Genomic DNA, 14,001 nt, shown 5'->3' with positions numbered 1-14,001 from the left:
TGTAACCTCAAGTACGTTTCACAATGAACAAAAACAATTACAGTACATGCAACAGAAATATACCCATCATCATCAATGTCATAAAAAAGCACAGTGTGTACAGTGTCCCATCACAAATGTAGTGGAACTGGGAAAGTGTCATTAGTGAGTAATAGTACATTTTAAAGAAATGCATGCCATGGGTCCCAAATAAAGAACATACATACATAAGCAAAACAATACCAAAAAAAAAAGTGAATTGTGTGTACATACTCAACTGCTTAAATGTAATGTTTTTATCTTCACAACTGATGCACATCTAGTAAGTTTAGACATCATTTTGAAATAAGCAGTTAGCAATGGAATGTATACAGAAACTTTTTAATTCACATCTGTAGAAACATCCTTTAGGCCATCTACTAAATCCATTATCTGGGATCCTAGGGATCAGCATGTGGCCAATTCAAAAAGAAAGGGGTCTCAACATAGGACTAACGGTAATTTCCTAGAAAGTACTGAGCCAACATTATGTTTATTTTGGCAAGGGGTAGGTTTTTCACTGCTTTTTGTCTTCTATGCCTGGTGTTTCACCAGAAAATGGTTTCAGAACACTGTTATACATTTTATGAAAATAGAAAGCCAACAAGATTATTGTTCCCCCTTTGTTTTGAAAATGTAAGCTTCTTTGTCTGCATAAGCAATGTATGAATCTTACTGTGGAACTTTTTGCAAGTGGTCAACAAACATTTTGATAGTAAAAAGAGACAAGTTCTGAAATCAGGTTTAGAGCAGTTCCTTAATGCGCTGCTTATAAAATGATTTAATAACATGCCATTTGAACTATAACAACTACAAAACAGAATAATTCTTATGTAAATCAGTGCCATATTAGAGAAACATACAGTAGCCCTATATAATTATCATTATTAATATTATTATTTTATTTATTTCGTCATTTAGCAGACACTTTTATCCAAAGTGACTTACAGAGACTTGAACCATGCATCACAACTGCTACTGCAGAGTCATGAATTGCGCAGTGAATTGCGCAGGGTCACACACAGTGAGTCACGGTAACAAGCCCCATCCTTTAACCACTGGACCACCAAGCCCAACTTTGATTGCATAATTTTGTTGTAAGTTCATATATTAAATATTGTATAAAAATGTAACTACACTAACAAACTTCAGACCCAGGCTTCCCCATGTGCAGTGGACTGAGCACTGACAATCTTTTTTCTTTTTAAGTTGTATAGATGAACCATAAAAAAGTAGAACCCAGCACTGGTTAACTAAAATAAAAAGAAAGATGTGAGTAGTGCTTCACTGAAAGCATCATCCCAAAACCCTTTCCTTAGTGAATATCCGTTAATATTACTCCCCAGTCACCTCTTGGCAAAGAGACCACTTGTGGGGTTCTAAGGCCGGAGTGGTTTTGAACATCTGCCAGGGTATTATATTTCTCTGCTATGAACATTTGAAGAGGCAAAACATCTCACAAGTGCCGTCGTAAACCAAATAATATCCATTCACTACCAAATGCAGAATGATTAGGTGGGTGTTCAATTTGCCCAAAAAAATTGGTTTCTACGATTGCCACTATGGCATATACCTGAAAGACATACCAACATTGTACAGATGGCAGCCACTTGCAGAAAATTTTTAAACAAAGAAAATTCAAGCTACTTTAAAAAAACATTGTAATGCCTATGTATTAACATACAAGGAAACATTCATCAATAGTTTATATTAAACCTGCAGTGTACCTAAGCGGTACATTTGCATATGTACTTACCTTATATTTCCCTTGATCGCAACCACATAAAGTGCTTTCCATGGTGTAGCTTTTCTGCACTCCAATCTCACGCCATACCACAACTCGTGCAGTGGACTCCTTGGATTTTTCAACTACAAAACTGCAGCTACTCATGCAGAATGCTGGGGCTATCTGACTTAAAATCCTGGGAAGAGTCTATGGAAATAAAGAGAAAGGGCATTGTTTATTCACCACAAAGTCACATCTTAGATATACTGTACAGCAGAGCCCTGCTCGTTAAAGGAGATACAGTGCCACTTTTTGCCTGCTTTGAGTTTATAAAAATGGGGTCCCTACTAAATAAAGATTAACTAGAAGTCTACCTATTCTATCAAGCTTCCAGTCTGATCTAAATTGCAGATAACAGTTTTCATTCTGCCATGGTGAGAGTAGAGGGCTGGGCCATTTTGCTATTTTACTGTGAATTTACCACAGTTTACACTAGTTTGCCATGTATAGTAATAATGTTTTATCATACCTTGTTTATTTTTTACTCTGCTTACCTATGCTTTATTACACTTCGCAATGCTGTTAGAAGGGTACATACTGACCTACTGTGCCATTGGATCTGTAATAATGACAGCAAATAGCGTACCTTTATGCCCAGTCTTGACCTGTCCCCTGGGGTTATCGCCCCTAAAACCAACAGGTGTCTACAGCCTGAAACTCTACATTCCATCAACTTGGTCATTGTGTGCCAAACTAAATGTTAGACTGGAAATAGGGGAAGGACAAGGTGGACGGAAAAAAAAAAAACACATAATGTCTGTCCTCTTGTCAGGGTAAAAATAATTACATCAGCGATAAGTGTTCAGATAGCCGAATGTGCTGAAAAACAAAAGGGACTAACAGTCAGCTGTGAACGTAACACATTAACAACTGGCTATAGACAGCATATTATTCTAAATAGTTTCTTAAAATAAGTTGGTGGACTCAAAGGTTTCTCTCATATATGCCAACAATATCACGTAAATGTGGTCTGCCATGTTGCCATATCAACAACATCAATGTTTTAAAATCACTGCTAACTTTACAACAACTGTGAACCATGGGGTTGGGAGACAGGTAGGTCTATAAATACTTCAGGAAAGTGACCAATATGACTTATGACTTAATTTTACCACTCACCACGTACAAGTAAACCTGCTTATAACAACCACTGAACATGCTACAGTACCCAGGTCTTTGTGGACAGATGGTCTTTATATCCAGGTGATTTAACACAGTAAGTGCAACAGTCACTAGACATGGGTGTTTAAAACTTTGACTGTATATAAAATCAGCAGATAAAAATAACAAACAATACTATCACAGGTTTACTTCTAAAGGTCTTACTTACCCTGTATCCTAGGTCTTCTTGAAGTTCACACGAGGTAGCACTCAAATTAGTCTGCCATACAGTTTCTTTGATACTGCAGCCATACATAAATACATTCTTTTTGCGTGAATGACCATGATAATCACAATATACCTAGAAAAACGGAAGACAAAATTCAGCAGGATAGTTTTCAGTAGTTCAAAACTACTCATTTCATCCCTTAAAAACTACAGGATTTTTCTGGAATTACAGCACAAGATTATAAATCACGACTTTTTCACAGTAAACAAATGGCCTTTCATGGTGTAAAAATAATATTTCACAATAAAACATAACATTTATTAAAGCAGAAAAAATAGCAGTCACATTCCAAATTGATCCTTTTCTTTAGAATTATCATATAAGAAATGTTCCTAAACACTTAAATGCTTACCTGAAAAAAGTAAATTCTAAATTGTAGAATATTTCGTTTTTTATGTCCACCTTTTAAAGACATTCTACTTTCACCATCAGTGATTTATCAAACAAAATAAAAAGCATAAAAGACATGCTAAAATCACCACAGTGAAATGTCCCTTTCTTGTACTTGACAGAGTGCTCTTCAACAGAAATATTTCCGATCTTTGATGCAGGTAGTGTCTTTTTCAGTCTATGCAGTGTGTTCAATCATTTATTAGAAGCAACCTAAACCATCTGCCAGGATTGCTAAATGCAGTTTAACAGGTAATGCGTCAATAAGGCAAACAATTGCTGTATTTCTTTTTAAGTGATACAAAATATGTATATTTAGACTATTCTTTCAGAAACTGAATTTTTCACAGGGAACTACATATCACATGGCAATGAGTACATTTCACTGGAATCGTGAAATCTGTAATAACTTGAAAAAAATACAGCATAAACTATGATATGTAATAAAAACATGAACCAGAACAAAGATGAAAAAAACTTACATTCATTGTCAAAAAAATAAATGTATGTACTGATACAGTCAGTATTGTTTTGCATACCTTCAAGAATAAACAAATGCTCCACTCAATTGTTCTCCTGAACTGTACATGAATACTTGATTTTTATGACATTCTACCATAACTTTCTTAAATACACAAACAAAATCAAAACCACCTTTGCAGGAAATGAGAAGGTAATGTCCTTAAGATTTTCCTTCAAAATGATTAATATGAGAAGACTCAACACCATCAAGATATAAGAGCAACAATAATGCCATGACACATCATAAATCACAAGTTTTGAACACCTCTGTACTTTGTGCAAAGGATTACTACCTGATCGATAATGGCATTTAAACTGAAAACAGATATGTAGCGCAAGCTTGGATAAACTCATGGCACTTAATTCACTCATTGGTGATTTTTTAATATATATATATGAAGTATTCTATCTTTGATGTCTTAACAGGACCTAATCCAGGTCACAGTTTACGGTTAGTCTACTGGTTCTGCAAGGGGGTTTAATTTGAGTACTTCCAGCCATACTGCATAAAAGTTGGTTGCTTCATGTAATTCTTTTCAACTCTGGACTGAAAACATCAAAATTATAATCATTCTTTCTTGAGCAAAATGAGCTACAATAAGGTATTGTCCTTATTGACTTTCATTAGCAACAGCAGTTGTTAAACCCATGAATACAAATAACACAAATATCCAGTTGTTTTGTCCTTACTAGTGGGGTCCTCTGTATTGCAGCTAGATACTGCAACAGGCTTTTGGTGTGATAGATGGTGGGATGAAGATCAGGGTTTGGGCTCTGCCACTGCCTGTTGAGATCTTCACCACTTAAGGAGCACCGGTGGCTTTGGAAAACAAAAACACATCCAAGATTATATGTACATCAAAGGTTCAATTGTGATTCACCGTTTTATTAGTTATACGAAAGAGTGTGGAATGTGTCAAGTCAAGTCAGAGTTTGCGGTATTTGATCAATACCTGATAGTAGTTTAAAAATGCCCTTGGTCAGAATGGGACATGCAGATTGCAAGTGCAGTTAATTTGTATACTTTCAATTCCAACTGTATTTTCAATAAAATACACAATACTCTCAAATTTATATTACTTTTCATTGTTCTGCAACAAACTTAATTTCAGTGTTACTGTAACGTCAATACAAAATGCAGGATGCATTTGGCGGAGTCTTGATAATACCATTTATTTTGCTGGTCCCTTGAAACTCGGAAAAAAATAGAATTCAGGTGTGTTGTGTACTGTCTGGACATACAGGTTAGGACAGAAGCAAAGTTTTAATACTACAACCTTCTATAAATCTCACAAACATGTGAATACCCAGCAGGATCAGCTAAAATATGTATACAACTATTTCCACATATTGGTATATATTTTACACATACAGAATGTACTCAAGTTATTGTAGCAATATGGCTATTTCATATTTGACTCACTGAGAAACTTGTGATGGAAGTGCTTTTCAAAAGGATTACAGAACTTTGTTCTATCAGACATTTTGTCAAGCCACCTGACCCACAGAAACAGTGAACTTTTGTAGTAAGTTAAAACCTACACTGCACCATATTTTATTAAACATATCACTTTATCATTGTACATGAGCATGCAATGGACGTCTATTTTGATGGCAAGTACATACTGCTCTCAGTATAACATATATTACTTAGTTTATACCTGTATCTACTACAGGTGTTTATAAAACACTGATAACGAATAACCCTTACCTGGACCTTTACCTTGTCATCTTAAAATCTGTTTAGAACATCAATCATTACAATTAGTCTCAGTCAGAAGTGTGTAGTATATAAAATAACAGTAGTACAGATAAAACAGAGCTATTTATAACAATATTCTGTTTAAGATTACCTTAAAAACAGTGCTGTATGAACAATCACCTTCAAATTCCAAAAAAAACAAAAACAAACTCACTTTCCATTGATGACTCCATCTGGATTTAGCATGGGGACGATTTTGAAAATGTACGATTCTCGTAGGCTCTGAGCCATGGCACTGTTGCTCATCAAGAACTCCAGAGTTCCTTTCATCACCCAGCTTGCATTAGTCTCCCCAGGATGTACACGAGCACTGAGAAAAATGTAGGGCCGATTTCCTGGAAAATGAAGGAAAATGGTTAATTAAAATTCTATGCAAATAACACAGAGCGGCAAAGCAATATATATCTCAAAGGTCATGCAAAACTAAAAACTCTCAATGGTTACACATTTAGTAGTACTAAAATAAACTTAATACAATTATTTTACACTTTTTGACTAGAAGTCTACCACAAGCTCTTTAATTTGACTACCGGTACATCTTTCTCAATGTCTTCAATTAACTGATTCTGACATTCATTCAGATTTCTAGGCAAAACGATTGTCAAAGAAGTTTACCAAGTGTCTTTTAGTCAGACAGACAAAAACGAAGCACTCAAGGTCACAGCTACATTAAAGCATCTATAAAATGGCTTTAATATCAATAGAATTACTTAAGTTAGATTTACCATGGTATAATTTGTTAAATGTTCTGTTTATCTGTAAGACGTGAAAGCGTGATTGATCACTGATTTTTTCAAAAAGAAAATTTCCTTACAAACACTTTCACAATTGTAGAACAAATGGATTACGTTGTAAAATATCTTAAATTCAAACATTTAAACACAAGGTGGCATAGCCTCGGAGACTGCAGTTAGTATGGATTATTTCCCAGATTTTGTTATTTATCACATACTGATAATAAGGCATTTCTTTGTTTTTCCCTATGACATTTAATGTTGCCTCCAAGGCTTTTTTTTAATTCTTAGGGAAAAAAAACGCATTCTACACAAAAAATAGGATTCCTAGTTAAGTGAAAACTAGGCACTAGAGCACCGTTTCTTTTAATTGAATACATTCTAACACATCTCTGTGTACTGCATCAGCATACATTCTGATTTAGCCTAAAATTGGTCAAAAAAGTCCCTCTGCTAAATCAGTAGCAAAATATAGTTACCCCACGCCCCCGCAGGGGGGCTCACCCCACAGTTTGAAAGCCCCTGCATTAGAGGAACTTATCTGTCAGACATGTGAAGACTATTGAGTGCCATTAAGTGTGATTAGTGCTTAAAATTAAAATTAATTAAAGCAACACAAGTTTTGTACTTACTGAACTGACAGATCTGTTCGTAACACTTGGACTCTGGCATCGCTGTTATAGTCAAGACATGGCAGCTGTTTCCACCTAGGGTCTCACAAAGCACATCTTGTCGGTAGTAAATCTGAGGGTTGTGCATGGACCCCAGCTTCTGAAGATGCATCTTTGCAGAAAAATAAATGAGTATATTTACAACAGTTGGTGTAACTACTTCTAAGCCTGTACTTAGTTAGCTGAACTAAGTGGTTTGACACTTCCTTCAGCCAGTAAAACACAAGATTCTAATCAAATATATACACCAACATTGAAAAAAGCACATACCTGAATCTTCATAGAGTATCCTCTATATATTATATATATATATATTTAGTATTCAATAGCATATTTTATTTTATGCTTACAGATACCATTCCTTGTGTGAATTCAAATAAACTAATAAAACAGAGAACTGAACATAGGCGTACATAGAACTACATGCTGCTTGCTACAAAAACAAACTAGTTTAACTGAAATCCAGAATGCCGTTGTTGTTGCATAAACTGGAAAATAGTTCTCATGAGAGTTTACAGAAACGGCTAGCCTGCAAGAGAAATATGCTAACATTTGCTTTTTTTCTGCAATAAATCTCTTCTTGAAGTAGACTCTTGAAGTATATTTTTGCACATGTAGCTTGCTGCTTTGTTGAATAATAAAAGTAGTAGTCCAATCTGCCCTACTTAATGATACCCAGATACTTCTACTAAGTGCATGGGCATCATTGAACTGTCAGATATAGTTTAAAACAAAGTATATATATATATATATTATTTATATATATATATAATATAGATATACTATATATATAGTCATATATATATATATATATATATATATATAAATTTTAATCATTTAAAAAAAACATTTTTTACCTTTAAAGTAGAATAGGTATATGGATAGTGGTAAGCAAAGTAACAGACATCATCCTTATGCTGGAAGGTCACCGTAAATGTGATAGTATAGTAAGACTTTCCTTTCTGACCCCCAGCCGCAATGGAACTCCTGGAAAAGTGGTTTCTTGATGATGAAACATAATAAAAACAAAAGCACATTTAGTAAAGAGAACATCACACTTACCTCATGACATCATGCAACAGACAAAAGGCACAACTGCAAGTACTTGATAAGCCCCACTTACATGAAACAGAGAAATGTTTTTGAAGATCCTGACATTATTATCCCCGCAAAAGGGGATATAGTAGAAGTGGTTGTACATTCTACGTCACACTTCACAATTTTTGTATATATTAGGAGAACTTTGTATTAACATTATTTAGCATAAGTTATTGTGAACATCAGATCCTGGGGATACAACTAAATGGGCTTTTAAATCATAAGTCTTACTTTTTCATTTAAAAGTAGAAGTGACACGTCTGTATTAATGTAAACACAGTTATGCATAACGATAGTAATAAAGTGTGTCCAGCATAAAATAATTTATTTTTCATTACAGTTTTCATAAAGATTAGTCGCTCATTAACATGTCACAATCTCGTTTGTATGTTCTGCTTGTAAATGAAAAATAAAGGCTTGGCCGATTTAGGCCATTAAGTTGTTTCACAAAACGTAAATTTACTAAATTTTGCTATTCACATGTTCCGTAGTTGTGATTGAGATACAACAATGGCTTAACAGGTATCAGATGAATTATTAAAAGGAGTATAAAAGTCATGGTAAACACTGTAAATCATAAGCCCTACATATAAATAAATGCATAAGAACAGTGAAGCAATATGAAAAATATTAGCACCAGGGGTACGATAATGGTGTGGCATTATTACAGAAATGTTATGCAGTCTAATTATTCAAACCATGCTAAAATCCAAATCGTTAATCTATCCTGCATACTGTATAAAAAAGAGACTATAACTCGTTACGTTCACACAAAACTGACTTTTTTCCCCCAAGTACAGCATTGTGTTAATTCAAAGGAAGACTTGTGACATTTGCAGGATCAACATTTCATAAAAAAAAAAAAAAAAAAAAAAAGTCTTTTACTAATTGCAATAGTTTGTACTTGTCTGACTGGCAGCAGTAAGAAAAAAAGGCGATCAAAAATTAAACAAAATGTAAGCAATCTTCTCTTCGCCCCACCTCCTCTGCGCTAGATTCAGCACCATTAGTAGAAGCAGATATCGTATGTGCAGGATACTTTGTTTTCATGTGCTTTAACATTGTTCCTGTACTGCCGCTGTAACTAGACTCTGCAGAGCACAGCCTACATTTTACTTTGTGGTCTCCCTTTTAATCGAAATATGTCCGGACAAGGCTTTGCTTATTTCGAGCTCCCGAACATGACATTGCACGTGAGCAAAAGTATGCTGGACATTGGGAGGTAGGAAGTAGACAATGCAAAAAAATAAATAAATAAAAACACTTGAGTAGTCGTTTTTTTGCAGACACCATTTTGTTCTTAATATTTTACCTGCACATTTTTGACAAAGTTTAAATAAAAACTCTAAACGACTAACAGCCCAAATCTGGATCAGACTAAATTAAGTTTTGAAGGGTGAAGGATTGCACCCTATACACATTACAATCTAATTTGCACCAATCAGAGAATATAAAGTAACTCTCCACCACATCACCACCATTATAAATACTCCTTGAGCTATCTAATCAATTATTTGAATCAAGTGGAGTTGAGGCTATTAATGGGCAAACTGTCATGTTTGTCCTGAACTACTGAAATACCTATTAGCGGTCAGTCAAAAACTTATGACAAATGTTAATTCTAACATTACTTAAATGGGCTCTATTCTCAAACTTTCGAGTTTTCAGGAGAACTGGCTCTCCGTGGGAACATGGAATTCAAATCGAGTATGCTCCACCGATTCTTAAGGCAGTATTCACAAGTATTTTCTGGTTCACAAAGCAGCATGAGAATTTCTTTTTACTCGAATTAATTAAAATTGTGCATTTGCTGTTCCCAATTAACATAAATTACCACAGGTGATTGGTGTTTCTTCCTATAAATTCCCTGGTCACATCGCCTTGGTTATCCAGTGAAAACATGGCTGAATCGAATGGAAGTCTGGAAACCGCAGCACTTTATAGCAATACTTCAAATATTAAAAGTCCATTGAAGAGTCAGAGTTCTGAAGGTTCTTCCAAACAGCACCAGAGTAGCACAGCAGGCATTATACACAAAACACACCGGATGGCTGGAAGAGGTACCACTACAACCACTGTGTGTGTGTGTGTATGTAATCGTTGTGCACTGAAAACTATTACAATGCAATAATAATAAACATTTCGAAATCAAAGTACAATTCACATTCCAAATAATTGTAACTCTTATGTGAAAAATTTCTCCTCGAATGTCCCTCTCGAACATTTGAGAATAGAACCCAATGTGTTTTAGTTTTGATACCAACTAACAACTTGCTGTATAACAAGGTATTTACCGATTCTGCAGTCAATGCCCAGGAGGCATAAAGTTATCCATAAGGTAAAACAACGCTAAAAGTTACTACATTTAAAAAAAAAAAAATATAAAACACATGTACTATAACATTAAAATGTTCAATACAAAAAATAGTGCATGAATTACAACTCATAGATACACACACACTGTTGCGCAAAAGTCCTAGACACATTCAGGAGTTACAATATATATATATATATATATATATATATATATATATATATATATATATATATATATATATATATATATATATATATCGATGTTATGAGCATCAACAATTTACTGAGCATCAACAATTTACTGAAAGCCTCCACTATTGTTTTCCACTATTATAACAACTTTGACTGTTATTACAACTTAGTTTGGGTGAGAAGAAACCAAGCTTGTCATTTAGCAAATCAAGCACATTGATCATAATCTTCAAAAATTTTTGATCACAACAAATCAAAGTAAACTATACATGAGCAGCAAATATGAAGTGTTGTAGATGCTAATCCATCACATTTACCCATTGGTTCTCAACAGGGAGCAGGATAAGGGGGTTCTGTATTTCCCACCACCCCCCCCCCCAGGGGGTAAGACATTAACGTGACATGATGTTCTGTAGATGGCACGGGTTGATTCTGTGATTGTATTAAAGCAGGTTGATTCTATGGTAGTATACACCCCCCCCCTCCCCCAAAAATGTGAAAAACATCTAAGACCTTTGCACATATCCAAATTATGGATTGTAGTGTAACAGGAAAATGTATATAAATCAGACTGTGGAGTCTGTATCATCTAATCCGAAACCACGAACTCCACGACAGCGCTAACACTAACCCTGAATCATTCCATGCATAGAGCAACTACTTCTAGGCAGTTTTTTCTATTCACGTGAGCCATGATACTTCCCCAGGTATTTGCGCACGGTTATTAAAAACCGAAAATTAATGGTGAAAATTTTACTTTCAGCTAAATGTTGGGGTGGGGCGATTGTTCAAACCGGGGCATTGACTCGGCAGAATCTGGTGCTTTCAAGATCAACATGGCTAACCAATAGCTGTTGAATTGCACTTTGTTTGTACAGCAGTGCAGTTTTAATTATTTATGGGCTAGTAGTCTTCATTATGTGGAACTAATGTGATCAACATGACAAATCAGTAGAAAACATTAAAAATATATGATGAAGGAACTGAATCAGAAGCTTTATAACTGCATTCATGTACAATATTTTTATCTCACAGGCTTGCATTTCGTCTGGATGCATTCCAGCTCCTTTGAATCCAGTTTTCGCAATCAGTCTGCTGTGAAAGCACGCTGCTTTATCAATCACGATTCCATTTAGGTTTAACATTGTTAAATGAGAACATTAATCTAATGGTAATTGTTTTAATTTTACTAAGTCTGTACAACTTCAGTCTACGTTCTCCTAACTGTCACCTTAGATTAGGTGCAACAAGCTATGCATGAAGCAGATGAATACTTAAAGCATTTGTACTATAAAACTTAGCAAAAGCAAGAACTCCAAGCAGTGGCTGTTTACTCTGCAGAGACTAATATTTAATTGTATATAATGACTTTAACATGTAGTATTATAACCACAGCACACTGCAAACGCCTAAGGTTCTAGTCCTAAGAAAGATAATAATATATTTATTACAACTGTTTTCTATAATGAAACTGACATTTTACATGCACTTTAAATACAACCTGTGTGTGTGTGTTCTGTTTGTTATATGAACTCAACATCTATATCATCATTTTACTGGCCCACAATCTAAGCAATCACTCTGATGAGTTTATCTATGATCATTACATCTCAGACTCAGTTTTCTTATTCTTAAAATTCTTGTAGCATTTGATTAATCAGATTTTAAAACAACAGTCTGCACATGGGGAGCACTAAGAGCTCTGCAGCTAGAAGATTACTGTGGTCCATGATGGTACCGGGCTTTTGAATGAGTATACATACTTGTAGTAACAGATGTCCGTTCCTGTGCGAATCCACCGTGGCCTACCGCTTAATGCTTCCTGGACCGAATACATTAAAGCTTGCATTCCTTTGGGGGTAAAGGAGAAAGGAATACACTGTAATCAAAATATTCCTCTTCATGCACTGTTTGTGGGCATTTTAAAGGGTCACGAGGCAATAAACCCTCAAGATATTGTTGAACAGACTAGTATAGTTTAAATCAATGTTATGTTCAACCGGTCCAACAACAGGCTCAATCTTGCCATAAATGTACCGTATGTACTGTAGTATTTCAATATACACTACTTAAAACCAACCAACATGGCTAGCGCATTATTCAGAGAACCGCTCATCTACTTTTCTTTGCACGTCACAATCAATGTTCAGAATACCTGGTAAGTATAATGGGATGTACTGTATACTTAAAACAGCTGTGATTGGACCACTTCAAGGATACACCCAGTATTACACTTCTGTAAAAGAATTACACAAGCAGTTTCAGTTTAAAATATGTCTACATCAAAATACATCACTGAGTGCTTTTGTCACATCTCCAAAAAGTCATGAAAGCTATCAGTCTGTGTAATACTATAACTGTTGGTGTCAAGTGTCTGACAGAAGGGAATGTCGTTAACCTTTTTTACCCTGAGAAGCATCCATTTCAGTGAAGATGCTCTTACACTACCATAAGAACCTAATAATTCTTGAAGATTCCAATCTATACAAGCTGTCAATAACAGCTAAAAGCACATCTATTCTTTTGTGGCATGCCAATAACCGACATGAATTTCACTTTTATTTAATTTACAAAAGGCATTTCCAGCTAGATGTAATTATTGGTCTCCAAAGATGGCAATTTCATATTCTTTAGAATAACTAAATTAATAATTTTTAGTCCACAGTATTAGACCCTAAAATGCCAGATTGTTTGTTTAAACAATCAGAAGTTAAAAGTTGTAACCACATGAAAACCGTGGCTTTTGTGTTAACCTAATTTTTACACAAACAGCTCTTTACTGTAGTAGAACGTTTTAGAAATTACTGGAAGAGGAGTATTTATTGGCCTGATTAATTACCTTTCCTCATGTATCCGTGAATGTAATGAACCATTATTTTACTGTAATTGGCAACACAATATTTAATTGTCACAATACAAAGACTAAATGTAACAATAATCAAAGTCTTTCCAAAAACAAATACATACAAGCCATGGCACAAAATACCAATTATTCTTTTGGGCTGTGTAAACATTTCAACCATAGTAAAATACAACATACAAACTTGCATGCAAAATTACATGATATGAGGCAAAGTCCCATGGTCAAGGCCAATTAATCCAACCATACATTACTTGTATAT

General features: G+C 34.8%; 1 protein-coding gene across 2 annotated transcripts in view; it reads right to left on the bottom strand.

The window, feature by feature from the left end:
- The window catches only part of LOC121318691 (cytosolic carboxypeptidase 1-like), an 85,644-nt gene that overhangs the window by 22,443 nt on the left and 49,200 nt on the right, over window positions 1–14,001 (bottom strand). For both annotated transcript variants that reach the window (XM_041255635.1, XM_041255645.1), the window contains 7 exons: window positions 12,643–12,730; window positions 8,131–8,275; window positions 7,235–7,385; window positions 6,023–6,203; window positions 4,797–4,926; window positions 3,135–3,266; window positions 1,775–1,951 (listed from right to left, as the gene is read on the bottom strand). In XM_041255635.1, the coding sequence (XP_041111569.1) occupies window positions 1,775–1,951; window positions 3,135–3,266; window positions 4,797–4,926; window positions 6,023–6,203; window positions 7,235–7,385; window positions 8,131–8,275; window positions 12,643–12,730 (1,004 nt within the window). The remainder of the gene's footprint in view (window positions 1–1,774; window positions 1,952–3,134; window positions 3,267–4,796; window positions 4,927–6,022; window positions 6,204–7,234; window positions 7,386–8,130; window positions 8,276–12,642; window positions 12,731–14,001) is intronic.

Source organism: Polyodon spathula, chromosome 1 (assembly GCF_017654505.1).
Source record: "Polyodon spathula isolate WHYD16114869_AA chromosome 1, ASM1765450v1, whole genome shotgun sequence".
Lineage (NCBI taxonomy): Eukaryota > Metazoa > Chordata > Actinopteri > Acipenseriformes > Polyodontidae > Polyodon > Polyodon spathula.
The sequence above is the reverse complement of the archived record's forward strand: the minus strand, read 5'-3'. Positions and strand labels throughout refer to the sequence as shown.